At 38.1% G+C, this 21,900-nt stretch overlaps 1 protein-coding gene across 1 annotated transcript; it reads right to left on the minus strand.

The window, feature by feature from the left end:
* Positions 1-12,210: 12,210 nt before the first annotated feature.
* On the minus strand, positions 12,211-12,840 carry LOC102716785 (protein SRC2-like). Its single transcript, XM_040524356.1, has one exon. It carries the CDS (start codon positions 12,838-12,840, stop codon positions 12,211-12,213), a length of 630 nt encoding a protein of 209 aa, XP_040380290.1.
* Positions 12,841-21,900: the final 9,060 nt, after the last annotated feature.

Raw genomic sequence — 21,900 nt, forward strand, 5'->3', positions numbered from 1 at the left:
GGATTTGAACCCACTTTGACAACTAGAATGAACAACTATTAAGATATTGGGAAAAAACCAAGAGTATGGTTTAGATTAATTGTGATAAAAAAATTAGCAAGTGTCAAAGAAGTGTGTATTCATTAACGTGGGGTAGGTTGCGACATATGTACCCGAAAGGATTGTTTTGTTTATCCGTGCGCTAGTGACTAATGTTAATCTTGGGGGAGGAGCGAATGTCTGGAGCGGTCAGGATAACAGATGACAAGATGGGATGGACGTCAGAATCCTAGGAAGTCAACTTTGATCAACGATGGATTAGGGACTAAAGTTAGAGAGGAGTCGAGTTCCGGATAGACCCAAGATGCTCAGTGACAAAGTTGAATCTAAGATGGCACGCGGTGGACGGACATTGTGCGGGGAGGAATTCGCGACAGGCTTCATACTGTGGGGTGGGGTTGCCATAAATTCAAGAAGAAAATCAAAAAAGGAAAAAAAAATGGAAGAACACTCTAGTTCATTGCATGGATTGGTGTAGTTAGCATGCATGCATATGTACTGTGCATGACAAGTCGACTGGATCAGCATGCATACACATGCATACGCATGTTCACGAGACAGCTAGCTGGCTGGTTGGGCTACTATGTTTGCATGCATGCGGAGGTCGATTCAATGCCACGCGAGAGAGCTAGAAGGCAGTGCATGCACGCCATGCAGGACTTCGGTCTCAGGTTATTGACTCTTTATTTGTTTTCTAAGTTTTTGATCGAATTAGAATATGTTCTCTTAATTTAGCATGCTCCATTTCTGTGAATTAAGAGGAGAATTTTTTTAAACAGATTTTCGAGGGTCGACTAATCATAGCTAGCTCTCGTAGGGCACATAACCAAACTAACACAGGGCTAGCTCTCATAGATACAAGAAAAAAGGACTCATTTATCTTCGTCAATGGATAAGGGGATGTGGAATATCTGAAATCAAGATATTGTCTTTGCAGAATAGAATTATACTTGTTGCGGTGCCCTTGTCTATCAGACCTCCTCAATTTCAATTATTACTAGCTTCATATTAAACAGATTATATTCAATATTCTCATGCAAGTGATGTCTCGGGCTAGTTATTAGACATGAAATCAGAAAACTGTAAAGTAGCATGAATTATTGTGACTGATTAACAGAAAATTTACCTTCAAGCCTTATCACGTGTAAATTCTTTATTTACCATATTCTCTAAAAAATAGTTCTTCTGTTTACATCGATAATACCACTCAAATTAACAAATATCCAGACTACAACCATGAATAATTTTCACTCATATTACTTTCAACTAAAAATGCAAGATGGAAAGCACTCAATCTGTAAATCAAACATATGCAGCTACGTTGGGATTGTTTATACTATAGAGATATATCACATTTCTTGCAAAAGTTGCACAAAATAAAATACCACACCATATCTAAACACTTCATAAATAGACAACGAAACATTGTTACCAGTACCAACATACTTAACACAGTTTGTTTTTCGCAGGGGATAGCGATTACAACAAAGTGAGCCAGAGCACCACCATATTTCACACTATATCAACTGTTCTCTGAAAGAAAGTACTTAGTCAGGAAAATAGATGCATTGTGTGTTTATAGTTGCAAAGATTAATCTTTCAGAAGAAATTGGAAGCAGATGTGGTGTAAACAAAACCAGTGAACTATCCCTCGGCCATCCCAATTTTTTCGTTTATGGTTATAAGTCAAATCTTGAGTTGCAGAACTTAAATTTAGAGTTGATTTTAGGGTTTTTCATCGTAGTTTATTTTTTAGCCTTTGTTTTTATATCGCTAAGAATACAAATATATAATTTTTACCCATAAATTATTTTTTAAGTTGTTAATAAGCCGTTCTGCTTATGCTTATCTTCAACAAAACAATGAGGCTTGTAACTAAAAATGAGATGATGTACATCGCGCAATATGTCGGATATGTAAATTATGAAATTGCAATTAAACGCATAACACGATGGTGGGAGTTATGTATTCTTTGTTGGTGAACAGAACATAGGAGTACTGATAATGCTTTTCGGTGTTTCTTTTTGCAAGTTAAAGTGCTAGCCTTGCAGGTAAACAAAGAATCCCTCATGAAGAAATACCAACCTAGCCTAACACTTGAGTATATTTTTATATCTGGTGATTATTTTAGTGTTGTAATAATATTAAAATAATTTTATACTATAATTAGTATTTCTATTGCATATTTGTTTTTATTATTTCGATAAAACACTTAGATCATTCACCCCAGCCTGATCGGCGCCATCCAATATTCCGATCCTACAGTCATGCATATAGACATTTTTACCTCAACCTGGCAAGTTGCTATAGCTCATGGTTCGTCACCTAAATAATTAATTGAGATACATGTGAGTTGCCACTCCCTCAGCACATGGACAATATGCGCCATACTACTCAATCAAGGTTAATTAGATCCATACAATTATAAAATTTTTACTTTAGAAAAATACCATTATAATTTGTATATTCAAATAGATGTCATTGTAAATTCTGCAAAATCGCTTGGATGCCACTCTATATACCGAAATCGGTTCTTTTGACCATAATTAACTGTCGTATTTACGTATGGACCGGATTGCCCCTCTATGTATTGAAGAGGCAAGCGGACAAGCAGAGCGTTGTTTTTCTCATAAATTCCCCATCACTGATAGCCCTAACCCTAGACTGCACTGAGGCCAGCGCCTGGCGGCTTATCACGACGGCGGCGGGGCTGGTGAGGGCGGCGGCGGCACGGCTGCTGAGGCTGGCTGCTAATCCCGGTAGCTTGTCGTAGCGGTGATGCTGCTGAGGCCGGCTGCTGATCCCGACTGCTGGGTGGCGCGTTGGGTGAAGATGGAGGTGTCTGGATGCTCAAGTGGGAGGAGTGCGAGGAAAGGAAGGGCTCTCAAACTCTAGGTTGGTGTGGTTGGTCTGTGTAATCGTGGCTAGCTGCTGATCCCGGCGGCTCGATGCAGAGAAATATTGAAATTCTAGGATGGTGTGGTTGGTATGTGTAGTCATGATCATTATTGTTGCTCGGTTTTTAGTTTAGTTCAGTTATGTAGTAGGCACGTATGTACCCTTGAATTATTTTGGATGATGAATGAATGAATGGATGGATGGATAAATTTGTTGTAATATTGTGGATGATCAGTGAAAGTGACTGGTTTGTCAGCGAAATATATCTATTTTCTATTTTGTGATGCAGTGCTAAAAATTGGATGACAAATGCTGACATATTGTTTGCTGAACATTTCAAGTGTTGACACAATGTTGCCATCTCAAGTCATAGCTATACAATGTGCTAGGGAGCACAAGCAAACATATCCATTGTGGAGTATTCGGCATAAGTGGATATCATTTCTTAATTTCCAAAGAACATAAATGCAGGAGACCAAAGCATATTCAAGATTTTATTTTATTTAAGCACTAATCCACCATCTAGCTATATATTCAAAATCTGAAATATTACTTGAAACAACTTAGCAATCTCAATCCAAGGTTGTCATCTTTTGGCTATTTGGAGGAAAAGCAAAATAACATATTTATAAAAAAATATAAATAAAATTTTTCTAAATATGTTTTTAGCAATCTAAAAGCAAGGGCTAAAAAAACTGACATGAAGAAACAATAAAATCAACTATAAATATAAGATTAAAAATTCAGATTTTGGCTAATGAGCATAAGCAGAAATGAAAAGATGGGATGCAAATAGACATAGCAATAACACGCTTCAAAGAAAAGGTCATTAACACTCAAATAACGTGATTAATTTCAATATGTTTCTAGCTAAAATTCAAATAGTAAAAGAAAAAAACTTTGAGAGCCGATGTATCGGATAGAAAGGAACTAAGCGAAGTTCAGTGTGAAGAAAGGGAAACTTTCTGTACACAACAAAGACGCCTACACATAGGTAGGATCGTCTAAAATCTAAACCACCAACCCGAAAGGTTTAAGAATATTTCACCATTGTCATGAAAAAGTACCAATACTTTTCTTTATATCTTTCCAGTATGATGCATAACTTATCATGAGCCTGATGCATCCAGCCCGTGTTTAGCACTGAAATCATTACACCCTTCACAACAAATGAGCCAGTAGCCGCATGCTAATGGTGTGAGAAGCCGACATTTAATTATGTTTTACACTAACAGACTCTTTTCATGTTGTACTTCTATAAATCATGATTCCAAGCAATGCTTATAAGCCAACGAAACAAAATTAACTAGGAATATCATACCACTGATGGTGATGATGTGTTTTTAGAGGATTTGAACCCACTTTGACAACTAGATTAAACAGCTATTAAGATATTGGATAAAATCATTCAACATTGAGAAGCGAAATCTTTTAGTACTTGACTGATACAATCATATATATCTTACACATGAATGAGTCAAATAAATTAAATTAGAGTATCTAGGTAGGCAAACCAACCATATATCATCTATGATGAACAATAAAGCAAAAGCAATTTGTAATCTAGTAGGTATATAGACATTCATGGAAGCAACAAGCTACATAGACAATCTCTATAGTTTTTCTCTTCAAGCTTCATTACCAGGTCGCATCGCACCGGCTTGCCACCAATATTGACGACTAGCTAGTGTGGCGCAAGCAATGGCAACATTTGTTAGCACCGGATGCCAATAGATAGCAGGATGCTTATAAGCTAATAAGTGTTGAGAAAAAGATAAAAAGTAGTTACTTAGGTGAATGGGCAATCGTCTGAAACTAATTAACACCGTTAATCAACAAAACATGATCTGTAGCACGTGGAGGTTAGATAGTGTCTCAAACATCGCGCATGCGAGGCCTTGTAGTCAGCCCAATGACTCAGTGGTCAACCTATGATTGATTGAAGTCTAATCTCCACACTTCGAGCAACATCTATCAGAGATTTACTAGCACGCAATATGACATTTACCTTTTCCGTTGGTACTCTTGAATTGGATTTGTTTTGCATCAGAAGTCAGAACTTGAATTAAATCTTTTTTTTTGTTTGTTTGAGTTTATGTTGCTTGCAATGTTGTATTCAACAGGATATGAACTTGGGAGCATGGAGGGATTAATATGCCAACAAACCTCTTAATCAGTTTAATGTATGAACTAGAAATTACTACTCATCTGATGTTGGTGGTCAACTTAATAGAATTTTCAGTTTTTTAATCTTAAGTGACCACACATTTATATTAAACTATAATGTCATGTAAATAAAATTAAAATAGTAGCAACAACCTAATACCATGAAACATATTACCGCAGTAGCCATGATTCTTAAATTGTGTCAATACATAGCTATTGCCATGATTTTGATACTAATGCAACAATTTTGTTCGTGTAAAGAGGTCAAATTACTAGTAGTTCATCAAAAAGCTTCAAAGAAAACTGAATGGTCACAACAAATAACAAAATCAATTATCTAGTTATTGTTGCCGTAAAGGGTGCTACTCAGGGCAGTCATAAGGAAAGAAACTGACACGGTGGCCATAGTAGAAGAAATCATATATAGAAACCATTTATCACAATGGATGTGTATTCGAGTAATAGATGTTTTCTCTTCCTCTCTCCTAACTCTATATTATTCTCCTAATGGTGAGCGTGACACATGTCCTCTAGAGACTAGTAGTTTCTCTCTAATAGTGAATTCATGTTTTCTTGGTGTATTGGGTGAAGAAAAGACTTAGTTTCTTCGTGAGAAAACTATTTCTAAGTTTTTCCTTCTCTTTTTTCATTAATTACGTTGCCATGTCATTATTTTGCTTATATGGCAAGTTATTTAATGAGGATAGAAACATCATTAATATACTATTGGAACTACCGTCAGGTCACTGCAACCAATATGCTACATGCCTTTTCAGTGTGGTAGTATAATTCTACATGCTTGTTACCTTAGTTTATTTTCTGCTCTGCATCTACCATGTTGTAAGTGGCATCTTTTCTTTTTGCATGTTCAGATGCACTATCTTTGTTTCTCATTACCGTAGGCGACTAAGGTCAACTTGTTGTGTGCTCTATAGCATAGACTGGCATGATGCGGCAAGGGGGTATGTGCGTGCACTCATAGTTGGCCATGCAGACAGAATTGTGTATCCTATGCTATAATGGCAACATTATTACGGATTTACGGTCACTTATATATGGGTCCCACTCTTCTATATGTTGTCACACTCTGAGTTTCTATCTTAAGCCTAAATCATTAAAGAAATTGTTAATTAATAGTTGGCTTAATTAACTTAGGAAAAATCCCTCTAAAGAATTAATTTAATTAAATTTAAGTTCGCCAGAATATTTTAAAAAATCTCGGAAACAGAGAAAATATTAACTGGATTTAAATTTGAATTGCAGAGTACAAAATTTTGGCTCCAGAAAAAATAATTTAAAAATTAGCAAGGTGAGGTTTTTCTGCTTTTTCTCTTTTTCTTTCTCTTTTTTCTTTTTGGATTTAGGCCGCAGCCCAAATCTTCTTCTCCTTTCTTTTTCCCTCTCCCTCTCCTTTCTCTCCTTCCCAGGCTAGCCCACAGCCGCGGCCCACCTCCTCCTCCTACCGCACAGGCCCGCGTCCTCCTCTCAGCAGGGAAGCATCGGCACAGCTCACCCGCACCGTGCCACTCGAGTCTGCCTCGCCTCCTCCCTCCTCCCGCGCCACCAACAGGTAGACCACACCCGTCAGGCCCCCTCCCTCTCCGATCCGGCACACGCCCGCGCCGCCGTGGCCGATCCCGCCACCGCCAACCGTCGGGACAGGAGTCCCGCTCGCGCCCAACGCGGCCTCCAACTAATCCCCGCCCTAGCCAGTCACCGCCACCCATCTTCCGAACCCTCCCGAGCTACGCCACCTTCATCGTCGTTGCCGATCACGCCATTCGCTGCCGCTCGTCGCCGTCGGGCCTATCACCGCGTGCGCCGCCCCATCGCCGACTCGCCGCCATCCTCCACACCACCGGTGAGCACCCCATCCTCCCTCCTCCCTCTCTTACTCCTCTCCAGTCGCCGTCGCCAAGCCACGTGTCGTCGCAACGTGCGTGCGCCGCCCGCCGTCGCGCCTCTCTCCTCCGGCACCGTCACCACTGCCTCGCCGCCGGCGCCCGAGCGTGCCCGCGCTCGCCGTGCACCGTCGCCGACGCGCCAGCTCATCCCCATTTCCTCCCTTCGGCCGCCGTCGTCCTCGCCGCCGCTCGCCTATCGAGTCACTGCCGCCACCGCGACAGTCGGTCGTCATCGTCACACCGGCCGAATTGAGCGTTGTCGGCCTCTCCCCTCTCCCCTCCCCTATTCTCTCTCACCGACCGACGAGGCCCACTTACCAGACGGCCACCTCCCTCCCCTTCTACCGAGCCCGCGTGTCAGCAACCCCGCACCCTCTCTCGTCTCTCCTTCGGCCGGACCCACACATCAGCGCCTACCGCCTCCCTCTCCCTCTCTCTCCCCTCGGGTCCTACCCATCAACCTCTCTTTCCTTCCCCCTCCCACCGACAGGTGGCCCCCACCTGTCAGCGCCACCTCACCCCTCGCAAACATAAGCACCTAACTTAATTGTGCAATAAATGATTTAAGATTTTTCTGTTTAGTTTAAAAACACAGTTGAACTTCTAAAATTCATAACTAATTCATCTGGTCTCCGTTTTAGTCCATTCAAATTTCATTAAATTCATAAAATGCCAAGAATCCATTAAAATATAATCGTGTGTTGTTTCAGTGGAGTTTGTGCATGTTTTATTTATTTTTTACTTTGTCGCTTAGATTCGGAGCCCGTCGACGTGTCGATTTACTTCAAAATCATCGTCGAAGTACCCCAGGGAAGAGAGCAAGGCAAGTGGCATTAATCTTTGACCATATTGATCCTATTATTGCAAAATATCCACTTTATTTATTCAAACTTTCATCGTTTTGTTTAAAGGATTTATTGTATCTATTTTATGGGTGACCTATTATTATGCCGTTGTTTACCCATCTTTATGTATGTTATACTAGGGGTAACTTGAGTAGAGTTAGGCCTAGGTTATGCTTAGCTTTGCTTAGAACAAGTAGCTCATGGGAACACACATTAATCATTGCTAGTTATGAATAGCTGTTGATGATGATTTAATACTCGGTGCGGGTTAATGTCAACTAAAATATTATTAATAGTGGGCTGTGGGTGCATGGTTTTGAGAGTCGCGCCCATGGCAATTAAGGACCGGTTTGCAGGAAACCCTAGAAGTTATTTTACTGCTAACCACAAGCCAATAAGGGCAACGATGGGATTTGAAGTGTAAAGCGAACTATTCAACGTACTCAGGCTACGGTGAGTGTGATGGATGGATGGACCCTGCGACGGTCTATGCCACTTCCGTATTCGCCTAGGCATAAGAGGGGGCAACCCGACTTGGTTTAAAGGATACAGCGAATCCTGCAGTATGGTGCGATTGAATACCGAGGGTTATACGACAAGTCCTATCACTGGCTCCTTTCCGGTATGCCATGGTGATATGTCGATGCACGTTCAAGTATAGTGAAATTATGTCATGTAGGTACAGTACTACACCTCTGATCAGAGTAAACCTATTCGAATAGTCATGCTCACGGTTAAGGGCGAACTACCAGAGTCACTATGATTAGTCGAACTATTAATAACTTGATTAATACGATACTAGTTTGGGACTACTGCAACGTGGTGTAACGTTGGGTAGTGGTTGGGCCTGTTGCAATGTGGCGTAACGCTGGACAGTGATGTTGGTATTTTACAAATGTTTATTTATTTATTTACTTATTTATTTATTTATGATATTCTATTATAATCTATATTATTTATTAAATTATGCTTTGTGCAAATAACTCTAGCCAATTCCTTGGGATCCATTGCATCATTTGTTACTCCTATTCCATGCTACTTATTGAGTACGGTGGTTTGTACTGAGCCTTAGATAATTTCGCACTTCAGAGTTAAAAGTTGAATCTGATGGAGGTGAGTATTGAGCTATCTGCTGTCCAAGTCATTGCCTGTGGACCGGAGCTGTGCTACGCTAGAGCTAGTCTGCGTTATCTTTTCGCTGCATTTTCATTAGATTAATTATTCTATTTCAGTTGTTTCTAAGAATGATAGTTATGTAATCAACATTGTATATTTGTGTACCATGGCCGGTTATGGACAAGGGTTTTTAATACACATTTAAGTTCAGAAATTCGTGTGAGAAATTTCTAGGCGTGACATATGTTCACGTGTCAATGATAATAATAGTAGTATCATTAGGGTAAAGAATGTGAATCCTACTAACACTACTATTTCGCTTGTACTCTCTCCGTCGTAAAATAAACCAATCTTTTACTTTTTTTGTTACAATGTTTGACGCTTCATCTTATCTAACAATACGATTAATATTTTTGTTTTTATTAGATGATAAATCATGAATAGTACTTTACGTATGACTAATTTTTTTTAATTTTTTGAAAAATTTTCAAATAAAACGAATAGTCAAACGTTAGACACAGATGGTTAAAAGTTTGCACAGAGCGAGTAATTGCTTTCTATCATTAGCTGAATCAACAGTAAGAAATGTTGCCAATATGTGGCACTAAAATAACTCTAAAGTCAGACGATTTGTTATCGCTTTGCACTTCGCCGAACACATACAGGGTTGAGGACTGTCGCTAACATTTCTACGTTGCATTTCAACAAGAGCTTTTTGTTTAGTTTCAATGATTCAATATTTTGGTTGATGACATTACTTTACCAGCTGCATGCTCATACAAGTGTGTGTTGAACGAGCACCGAGAAAGAGAAAAATACCAGATTGTCACTACTGATGTTAAATATAATCAGGGTGAAGCTACAGTGACCGTGGAGTGTTCGTAGGCACTCGGTTTAAAAAATTAATAAGAGTTAATATATTTTTACCATCTATGCACCCCTCTCAATCTATCTATTCTCAGATATTTATAGTAGTCTTAGTTCCAAACAATAAAAAGTAAGTAAAAGGTACCCTCTATATTATAGCTCCGGATATAATAATATTCTTATGCATCCTCCAAAGAACAGAAGCAATCTGCATCCCTGTAGGTTCATAAAAATGGAATTAACAAACCAAATCTATTAACTTTTACGGTATAATACATTGGCAGTATATACTGTAAATATAAACAAGGGCGCATTTGAAATTTGCCTCAATATTAAAAGGTATATTTTACTATATGGTGATTTAGCTTCAAACCAACTGTTAAATTGGTATATAGGCGAGAACATAAATGGATGCGGCTTATTTCCTCCCTTGCTGTCTCTACTGCCCAGTCCCCAGTGTCTCGGCGTCCTACCTCCTGCCGAGGCAGCTCGTACCATACAAAGATTAATTTATCATTTTTCTTACTATAATCTATTTAAGAGGATAAGTAAATCAATCTATATCATTCGATCATTTATACTAATACTAGTATGTAATGTACCATTAAAGTTCTCATCTGTGTGTCAAATATGCGCTCGCTCTGGAAAAAATGTCGGATTAATTTTAACAAGTTTATAGTTAAGAAATTTGGATAGGGAAAAACTTTTGTGAATCAATTCATTTTATTGATAGAAATTAAGAGAAGTTGCAGCATACATAACAAAAGTATGTTCTGCACACAACAAAAATGCAGCTACATATTGAGTGGTTCTTTTGAAATAGTAGTAGTATAAGATCTAAAACACCAGCCAGTACAGCTAAGAATTTTTCACCATTATCATAAAAAGGTATCAATAATTTTCTTTATATATTTCCAATAGAATGCCATAATATGTCTGGTAACTTCATCCATCCACGCTCTATCTCTTATGCACTAATTAGGTCAATTACCCTTCATGATGAATGAGCTAACGGTTGGTACATAACATTGTACATGCCTCTGCTGGGTGCTACCAGTGTGACTCTTTTCTCGTTTTTTATATTGTGACTGCAACTAATGCATGTACGCAATAATCGTAGCATGCTAGATGTCTTTGTCGCATGCTATCAGTGTGACTTTCTTATTCTTTATATATTGAGGGCAACCAATGCTTACGTGTAATAATGAATAGTGAAAATCATATCACAGATAAGATGATGTATTTTTTGCGGTAGATATGCTATTTAAAATGCACGTAGTTACTTCATTCAATAAATACAAAATAGTTGAGATATTGAAGAAAAACTTGCTACATCTCAGTTTTAGCAGTAAAATTTTCTTACATTTGATAGATATTATCCAATATCTTTCTTCTTAGAATAATTTTCTCCAAAACACATAAATTTATGCAAAAAAGTACCGATAGAAAGATTTCTCGGTCAGGATACTAGATGATATAGTAGCTGTAACAACTAAGAATATTGTGTGAGAAAAATAACACAATCTTGTTAAGATATGGACATGTCGTTGTTAAGTTTAAACCAATACTAGATTGTAATTTCAAACTTCCAACTGGCACCTACGTCAAGTTTCAGAGTTTAATTTTACTTTTAGAAAAAAAAAAGAATATTGTTTTGAAGGATTCAAAATTCATGAATTTCATGTTGCGCACGTTTCAACGTTCATCATAAACCTTCTTGTTAAAGTCTGAATGATTTAATTTTTAAATTTATGTCCATAAATAAACTTAAGAGTTTTTCATCTCACTATATTAATTAGACAACTAAATTTAGAAATCCTACCCCATAAAAATATATCTAAGTAGGGGGAAAAGTTTTTAGTACACGGGTGTAGGTACACCCATGTGTTTGCGTGCCATCTAAATAGTCATCAAAAAATATGAAAAAAATAATAAGATAGATTAATATGAGTTATATCACTCTACAAACATACAAGTTTAAATTCAACTTTTACAAGTTGTAGCAAAAAAAAACAAACCAAACTGAAAGTAATTATACACATATTCATAATTGTTTTTGTTATTTTTGCTACAACTGATAGAAGTTGAATTTAAACTTGTATGTTAGTAGAGTGATATAACTCATATTAAACTATCTTATTAAAAAAATTCATATTTTTGATGACTACTTAGATAACATGCAAGTAACGGGTGTACATCCACCCGTGTACTCCCTACGCAAGGTTGCATTAGACTTTCCTATAGACTTTTTACCTGCATCGTTCGTAGACAATTAAACACTATTGTAATTTACAAGATCTAAATTCATAATTTTATTGTCTGCTTGTGCTCAGATAATCAGATTCATCGCATACGTGTCCACATATTATTTATATTTAAGGACAGTGTAAGACTCCATTTTTGTCGGGTGCAGCCATCGCACCCATCGGCCTACCCGGCTGCGGTATCGCCGGCGGTTGGCGGTAGCCGTACAGTGGCGGCGGCGCAGCCATGTACGCTGCCGCCAGGTACGCCGTCGTCGTGTCGCCGGCGGCCTTCGCGATGGCCTTGCAGCTGCAGGAGGCGGCGGGATCAGGGTGGACGACGCCACCGAGTTTGTAGGAGAGGTTGAGCACGCCGTGGGTGGTCTTGCTGGAGCCGACCTTTCGGACCGGGTAGGACGCCAGCGCGGAGGCGGTGGGGCCGTCCCCGGCGCCGGCGAGGATGCCCGGGAGCGGGACGACCACCTCGCCGACGTCGCGATCGCCGCCGAGGCCGGCGCGCTCCGCGCGGAGGAGAACGCGGAGCGCGCCGCTCCCGGCGCCCGACGCCGGGACGGCGAGGCGGACCGTGGCGTCTCTCCACGACGGGTTGCGGCCGCCGGCGCGGTCCGTGGCGACGCGCTGCCGCGCCCGCGGGTCGCCGGCGAGGTAGACCACCGCGTAGACCTCCATCTTGGAGACGAGGTTGACCACCCTCAGGTCGCTCGCGGAGAGCAGCGTCAGCTCCAGCGTCCTGCACGCCATGGCTGGCCGCCGCGCCGGCGCTCGGCTTCGGTCTTGAACGCGTCGTGATGGTATATATATAGCGGCGCTCACTGGCTAGGCGCGGCATCATTAGCTAGCAGATGCGGATTATCTTGTCTTAAATCTAATTTGTTTAATTAGGCTATGGGAGCATCCAGCTCGTTGGAGCAGAGCCAATGCTTTTGCTCCAAGATGGAAGCAGATTCCAAGCTTGCTTTGCCATTTATTTATATGAGATTTGATGAACTATGGGACCTGCTCGTGAGTTCCTATCAGTTTTGCTTTTCTCAGGTGTAAATGAAAACACCTGTAAGTTTTGGTGACCCCGAAAATACCAATGAAAGAGAAACCTTTGTTAGTACCGAACTGTTTGGATAAAAAAACTTAGCTCCAACGTTTATACGAATATAGATGGACATAAAGCCCGAGGCCTGATGGGCCAGCCCACAGCATAGCCATTTGGCCCAGCCCAAACATAGCAGGGCACAACTGATGTCTGGCCAATGCCGGCCCGGACTGATAGTTGAGCCAATGCCTTGGCATGATGGGCCGGTCCGGTCCAAATAGCAAGGGAGAAATATTAAAGGGACCTAAAATAGACTTAATTCATCCGGAGGAAAAACAGACTTATTCACACGGCCCAAGAAGGTGAGGGAGGACCAGTAGACTTATTTAGTGAATAAGCATGATGGATCATCTTGTCTTTGGTCCGGCCTATTATGCCCGAGTCTTATTGGGCTATGACTGGGCCTTCAGTAAAGCCCATGGTCGCGTCTGTCGACAAATTTCGACACGTCCAAGTCGTGCCTAGGCCGTGCTGGGCCAGGTGCCATCTCACCATCTAAATCTTTTTTTTTGAAACATTTTCGAACTAAGAAATTTGTCGACCAATCACAAGTTCAGATCATATCATCATTGTTCTCCAAAATTTAAGAACTGCATGATTAGAATAATGTATTTGGTTCGTGAACAACAGCATCATTGTTTAAGTTTTAAAATTTAGAGTTTATTATAAACGTAAGGAGAAAAAGATATTGAACGTGTGCTAGATATATTATCAACTTCCTATTAATATCTATAGTTTATTTTTTTTAGAAGCAGTTCCACTAACTCTGCTCTAAAAAAATTACGATCTATAACGTTTGGAACAACTCTAGATCCAAGTAAATTAAAGCTAGGAGCCAGAGATGCGCTAAACAGGGCATAAGTGGGCTGGTGTGTGATGGCTTTCCCCCGGACGAATTTTAGTCCAATAAATATGCTCTCAAAGCACATTTTTATGGTTTAACTCTAAGTTAAGCTGTTGCATTAGCAATACATGATGGCAAAGCAAGGGTTCATATTTATGCATCACTGTAGACCATTTTACGGTAGCAAAGATATTATTCTTTGCTCACTCTGTTTTATATTATAAGACTTTTTATATTTGTCTAGATTTATTCATATATCAATGTATATGTTTTATATGTGTACCTAAATTTATTAACACAAATAAATATATATAACATCGGAAAGCCTTATAATATAAATATGAAATGAAGAGAATATGTTGCGAACGTGTACCATCAAATCAATCAAAATATGGATGCTTTAGATTGCGTGGGGTCCATATTGTCCAATTGTAGTACCGACTACACCTGATCTCAATTGCAAAGCAGGCCCTTAGTGGACTGGAAACTTTTGTTAACCTTGTGTTTGCGTAACCTCTGTGTGGAGATATGTGCTGGGCTCATTTCTTAATCCCAGTTATAAATAGATTATATCACGGAAATAATACCTAGTAAAAATACGGGGGACGACAGGGCATGTGTTGATCTTGTAGGAATATATGTAAATTTGCTGTAGGGTCCAACAATGAGCATTTCGTTGAAATATGTTCCATTTTTAGTTATCGTAAAGAGCGATGATTCACTACGGTGCAAAGCCGATTTATCCCATGACGCCATGACTGCTCGTTAGACAGTAAAAATGCTAGAAGGTTGATAAACAACCTCCACCCTATCTTTTGCTCTTACGCTTATAAGCTAAAATTTTATTTTTCGTTCTTAAATTTATTTTTAAGTTTAGATCATTAAGAATATATATATATAAAAGATTTATTCATAAATTATTTTCGTTTGTAATATATCGTTTTAGCTTTTTAGTATGGCTCATCTTGCAACCTTGAATTTGGCTCCAATAGTTCCTGCAGCTAGGGTCCTCTCTGCAACGGCTACCGCCCTGGCTCGGGCGTCCGCCTATCTGCCTCGGCGGCCACCGCGGTTTCCATTCCCTCATCGTCCCCCACCCTCCACGGCCGTCTGCTCCGTGGTCGTGATTCCCTGCTAGCCCCTTCTAGCGAAGCCGAAAGTTCGGACGACCCTTAGGCCATGTTCAGCAGACCCGGTAGGATAACTTTCTTGTCTTCCGTGTGTACGTTTCCGGGCTGTTAAACGGTGTATTTTTTATAAAAAATTTTTATAGAAAACTTATTTTAAAAAATCATATTAATTTTTTATATCTTTTTAATAATTAATTAATCATATACTAATCTATTACTACGTTTACCGCATCAGGATAAGTTAACTTACCACACACCATAAAAGAACACGGCCAAGCGTATTTTATGAGAGCTAACCCCATTTATTTTTCATTCACCTCTCGCCCCATCGGCTTACAGACAACTTACTGTAGACCTACTCTCTTTCTCTGGTACCAATATTTCCGTGGTAATCTTTTTGTTGTTTAGGGAAAAAACGAAACAACATATTTACAAACAGAAAATAATTTATAAATAAAAATTTATATATATGTTCTTAACGATCTAAAAGCAAATGCTAAAACATAAACTATAACAAAATCTCTCCAAAGTTAATTCTAAATTCATGGTTAAGAAATCCAACTTCGCCTTAGAAGCATAGGTGAAAAAATAAGATTGTTTACTTTTGATTTCTCCTTATTTGTAAAAAAGATTTTTTTTGGAATAATTATTATATTGAGATTTGGTAAAGTAGGAAATATGTCTATTGAAATTTGAAAAGGTAAGCATGCATTGAGATTTGGAACGAAATCTTTATATCTTTATATTAATGTGGTAAAAGCATCCCAACAACTCATCTAAATTTGGTCATCCATATCTTTATTTAAATAATCATCTAAAATAATTTTATCCTTCATATTTCTTTATACTCCAGCAGATCATCCATATATAACTCCAGCAGATCATCCATATATGACATCGTCCATATCTCTTTAGAGTAATAGAGAGAAAACATTAAAATATGTAGTTTATATCTTCTAAGAGCATCACAACAAATCATCTAAATTTGATCATCCATATCTTCATTTTGATGATCATCCAAAATAGTTTCATCCTTTATATCTCTTTGTATCCTAACAGATCATTCATATATGATATCCTCCATATTGTTTTTTGAAGGATAGAGATAGAGTTTCTCTCTCCAAATATGGATGACATTTAAAAATAAATGAGGAGATGAATGTTCTGCTGGAGCTCAATCTTTACCTTTCATCCTCTATTTTATGATAAAGGATGGGATAGATGAACTATTGAAATGCTCTAATATGAATAACATAAAAAAAAATAGAGTATGAGATAGATGTTCTATAGAAGCTCAATTTTTACCATTCTATATGGAGGATGTGATATATATATATATATGGATGGGATGCTTTTAAAGTAGGAAAAAAAATGACTAAAGTCAGTCTTTTTGAACCAAAAAAATAAGCAGCTAAGCTGGCGCCCGACCGGAGTCTACTCGGCTGCAGCGCTGGATCGGCCGTCCACGTGGGGCCCCGACCGGCGTCTCTCACCCGCACGCGGATCACAAAAGCAGCGAACCGGTTCCTCCGTAGGACTCTCCACCCGTAAAGGAAAAAAAAAACAGAGAGAGAGAGGAAAACGCACGCGAATAATCCGACGATACCCACCACCGCGGAGGAGGAGGAGGAATATGCAAAGGGGTGGTCCCACCCTGTCTGTCTGTGTCCCTCCTCCGTCCACCCGTCGCCGCTGCCCCAAACCGCGCACCTCCTCCCATTTTTGCGATTCGCACCCCCACATCTTGCTGATATTCTTCTGTGCTACTACTATGTATGCCTATAAGCATATTCCACACATTTCCAAACGACCACCCACCCTACACACACTTTTCCCTGTCGATGCACGATGCTTCTTGGTGGTACTACGAGCAAGTTCAATAATATACTCCAATTCATCTACAGTTAATTTATATAATACTTATTTACAAAACATTAATATATGGTTTTATATATCACAGATACACTTCGTCTTGGCGAACAAGTTGCCTATAAGATTTCTTATAGTATTTTCTTAGCCTACTTATATAGTATACATAATCGACATGTCTCTCTCACATAATTTTTTGGTTTTGTATCCAAGCTGGCTATAAGATTACAGTCTATTGCTTCTCTCTTCTCTTCTCTCTCCTCCACGTAAGCATTTAGCTAGCTTGTAGGCTGCTATTATACTTGCTCTTAGTAGTTCACTACTCTTCTCTCTCATATCTTATCTCTTTCATAGCTGGCTTGGAGCATCCCCAGCATCTATCATATCCTCTATTATGAAAATAGAGGAGGAAGATTATAAATTAAGCTTCAACAGAACGACCATCCTATCATCTATTTTTAGATGTCATTCATATTAGGAGAGAGAAACTCTATATTTGAATGATTTCTTCATCCTCCAATAGATATAGAAAATATTATATATAGATGATCTGGTGGAGTAAAAAGATATATGAATGATAAAAATATTTTAGATAATCATCTAAATAAAGATATATATGACCAAATTTAGATAAGTCGTTGCTATAGCGTGTTACTGTGTACCTGCTCTACTACTACGAAATTTCTCTTCTTTTTCTTCTCTCGAGATTGCTTTGTTTGTTTCTTCGGGTTCTCTTTCGTCAACGCATTAACTCTGTGTTGCACTGTGATTGTAGTACTCCACCCTGTGCATTCATCATTCACGAAGAGAAAACAAGTATACTCCAGTTTTTGTTAGTCTAGCGTTAATAATATCTAGTTTTTTTCCTATTTTTCACACATAATAAAAATTTGAATGTTTAATCTTTATATCATAATTTATTTTATAATATTTATTTTTAAATTGCTAAGAACACATACATAGAATTTTATTTACATATTATTTTTTATGTAACTACGTTGTTTGGTTTTTTTCCTAAAAAGTCAAATTATCACCCTTGGTTTGTACACATATTTTGCAGCTTGAACAGTTCTTTTGTTTTGGTTGTTGGCTGCGTTTTTTAACAAATTATTTCCTAACTTTTGCACATACTTCCTGAACCGTTAAAATTATATATTTTTGGAAAAAATATATAAAAAATTATTATCTCATTTTTATAGAATAATTTAATTTGTATTAGTTAATTTTATTATTTATACTACTAATTAGTTATTAAAAATCAGATAATCTTTTATCTCGATCAAACCGTAAACGCGAACTTGTCTTTTAAAAATTGCAGCAGCTTGTTCGACTGTTCTACGCGACTACACCAGCTGCGAACCCTCGGTAGAAAAATAAATCATGCCAACAACCCTGCTCTAACTTAAGATGTCAATGGTGGTTCGTTCAAGACAAGGACGGAAGACTATTTGAACAATATGGATACATCAGACATGTAAATGTAGTATACTAGTAATATCATTAATCTACCCAAAATTATTTTAAAAAAATATTCATATTTTCACTTTTATTTATAAAATTGGCAGACTTTTTATTTTCACACGTAAATACCAATTTTATATCTCATTTTCATAAATCATTCTTAATAGTCAGACTTCAAACATTTGTTTCTCATGAGATTTTCATTTTTTTTCTAAATTATCTAATTGTGTTATATCTATTTGAGAGTATAAACCAACTAATAACTACTGACAAGTTAAAAGTTTGCTTTAGAAAAACTAAAAAGAATTCCAAGAAACAATTATAAATATTTCTTTATTAAAAATTGTTTAGGAACATGAATTGTGTGATAAGAAAATCCAAAATTAGAAATGAATTAAGATTCTCTGACTTAGAATCAAATATATTTGTCGCGTAGTAGTAGTATTTGATGTTCTCTACAGTGCAAGGCATGATGAGAGGTCTCGCCACATCACATTGGGCGCTAATCGCCGTAGAGGAGAGAGACAACGGAAGCGAGTGGCTCTACTATGATTCTTATGCCTTTTACAGACCACAAATGATTTGGTAGATTAAAAACATGGAGACACACATGAGCACCTGTGTTGGATGAACAAGGAGTCCTACCACGCGCTGTGTGAGAGGAAGGGAGGGGAATAGTGGTGGCAAGAAGTGGAGTAGTTGTCGTAGGCCGTGCCCCACTTCCATGAGCTCGAAATTGCCTTCCGTCGCTGCTGAGCTCACTCCTAGATTCAGTGCCACTGCACGGAGCAGTGAATCCACGCTAAGCTCATGCCTAGGCCCACTGCCACACACGGAGGAGTAATTAACTTTTTGCCACTATTATAAATAATGCTAACATTTTTATCATTGAATCCATATATCATAGACATATGAGTGCTCATATGTTATAGACACATGAAGATCCACATGGTGGCAAATATGTGTAGATATTATTTTTAAGAGTGATAAAAAGTTAAAAAGACAGCAATGGGTCACTGTTGAGGAGGTACCCAACTCCTCCCCATCAAAAAGCTCATGCTGAGCTCCTCCCCCCATCCTCTTCATCTGTGTCGTTGGGAGGTCGTCGACCATGCCTCGCCTTTAAGGGAGAGAGAAGGGGAGAGGCCACCGTTTAGGGAGGAAGTCACCGAAGGGGAGGCCAGAAGGTTATATAAACCGAGGAGAGGTGAAATCTGGTTTGGGTGTTCAACATAAAATGCTAGCCTTCCATATAAATTGAAAAAACATAAGGGCAAAAGTATAAAATGTTAAGGACCAGCATAAATTAATAAAGCCACTTGTTGGGGGCACTTTTATCGTGAAGAGATTCTTATAGGTGTGGCCTTGGTCTAGGATGTTTTTGTTTCTTGTGTCGGTAACATTTCTCCTCTAGCACGTAAAATAGAGCAATGAATTAGCATATAATTAATTATGTAATCACTCGGTCCCAAAATAACCTTATGTTTGACCTATCCTAAGCATAACAACTCAAAAGCAAAAAGACTAGTGTACCCTCTACTTCATCTAATCATAATGTAATTGCCTCTCACTGTACATATTATTTTATATAGTTTCAATGTATATGCTCTTTACTTTACAAACTCTAATACAATGAAAGCTAAAAAAAAAACTAATTTTAGGACAAACAAAAGGTAACAAAGATGATCTTACTTTTGGACATGAATAGTATTAGTTTTAAAAAACTTGAAAGTTCGATTAGTATAATTTCTTATACAGTTTAGTAATTTAAGAAGTGGATACACAGGAAACGAGCAAAACACAGAAGCAAAGTTTGAGAACAAGAGATGATGGGGTGATTAAAAGCCAAACGGTATATTTGTAAATAAAAAATAATTTATAAATAAAATTTTTGTATATATATTCCTAACAATCAGAAAGTCAAGGTTGAAAAATAAACTTAAGTGAAAAATCCTCAAAATAAACTCTAAATTTAGTTAAAAAATTTAAATTTAATTTATAAACATAAGAACAAACGAAAATATACATGTGAATGTACAACAGCCTTATTTATGAACATATATACTATCGAACTTCGTTAATTAGTACTCTGTACTACTATCATTAAAAGGATAACGAGGAAAATTAAACCCAATCCAACTTGCATGTCTAAGGGGGTGTTTGGTTGACATACTTAGGAGTTGTTTGTTTTGTTACCATAACTTGTCTAAGCTTGCCACACCTCAAGTTAACCAAATTTAACCATGTTAGGTGTGTGTTTGGTTTGTGTCACACTTATGACAAGATTTCCACCCCTCAATTTGCCTAAGGTTGTTACAATATTTTAGCTAAGTTGACTAAGGTTTGGCTAATAAAAATAAAGCCACACTTTAGCTAACATGTGACAAGTTTGCCACACTTTATTGTGTCATTGACATGTGGGTCCTATATATTGAAAAGAGAATCTTGTCACAAGTGTGGCACAAACCAAACACACACCTAACATAGTCAAATTTGGCTAACTTGAGGTGTGGCAAGCTTAGGCAAGTTATGGTAACCAACCAAATAACCCCTAAGGTCTTGTTTAGATCCCCAATTTTTTTTGCCCCAAACATTACATCGAATCTTTTGAAACCTAAATAGAGTATTAAATATAGATGAAATGAAAAACTAATTGCATAGTTATGAAATAAATCACGAGACGAATCTTTTGAGCCTAATTAAGCCGTCATTACCCATAAGTGCTACAGTAACCTACATGTGCTAATGATGACTTAATTAAGCTTAAAAGATTCGTCCCGTGATTTATTTCATAACTGTGTAGTTAGTTTGTCGTTTCATCTATTTTTAATACTTTATTTAGGTTTCTAAAGATTTGATGTGATGTTTGTGGCAAAAAAAATTTAAGGATCTAAGCAAGGCCTAACTTTTTTATGAACATCCTAAACAATTTCTTTTCTAAAAGCCAAGGACCATCAAAGAACCTGGAACACTACTGAAACTGTACTACAACCACCGCTCCTACCATTTCCATTCCAAAGAGAAAACATGTTCCTTTTGACCGACCACTCGGAGAGACACAAGCAACAAGACAATGCAGATAGAGTTTCTGTGAAAAAAAAAAACACAATGCAGATAGAGTTGGCACGAACCCCAACGCCCATAATCTTCCCGGAACACTCCACCACCACTATCTGCTCCGAGCATTTCCAGCTGTACATCTATCGTGTACTGTATCCTGAAATGATAAACCGTAAAAATTAAGCTTAATTTGAACATTTATATCATCCTCTACTTTTAGATATTATTTATATTAAAGAGAAACTTTATATTTAGATGTTCTTTTTCTATCCTATAAAGAGATATAGATGATATGATATATGAATGATCTGTTGAAATAAAAAATATAACTCCTTTAAATGATTATTAAA

Source organism: Oryza brachyantha, chromosome 5, assembly GCF_000231095.2.
Source record: "Oryza brachyantha chromosome 5, ObraRS2, whole genome shotgun sequence".
Lineage (NCBI taxonomy): Eukaryota > Viridiplantae > Streptophyta > Magnoliopsida > Poales > Poaceae > Oryza > Oryza brachyantha.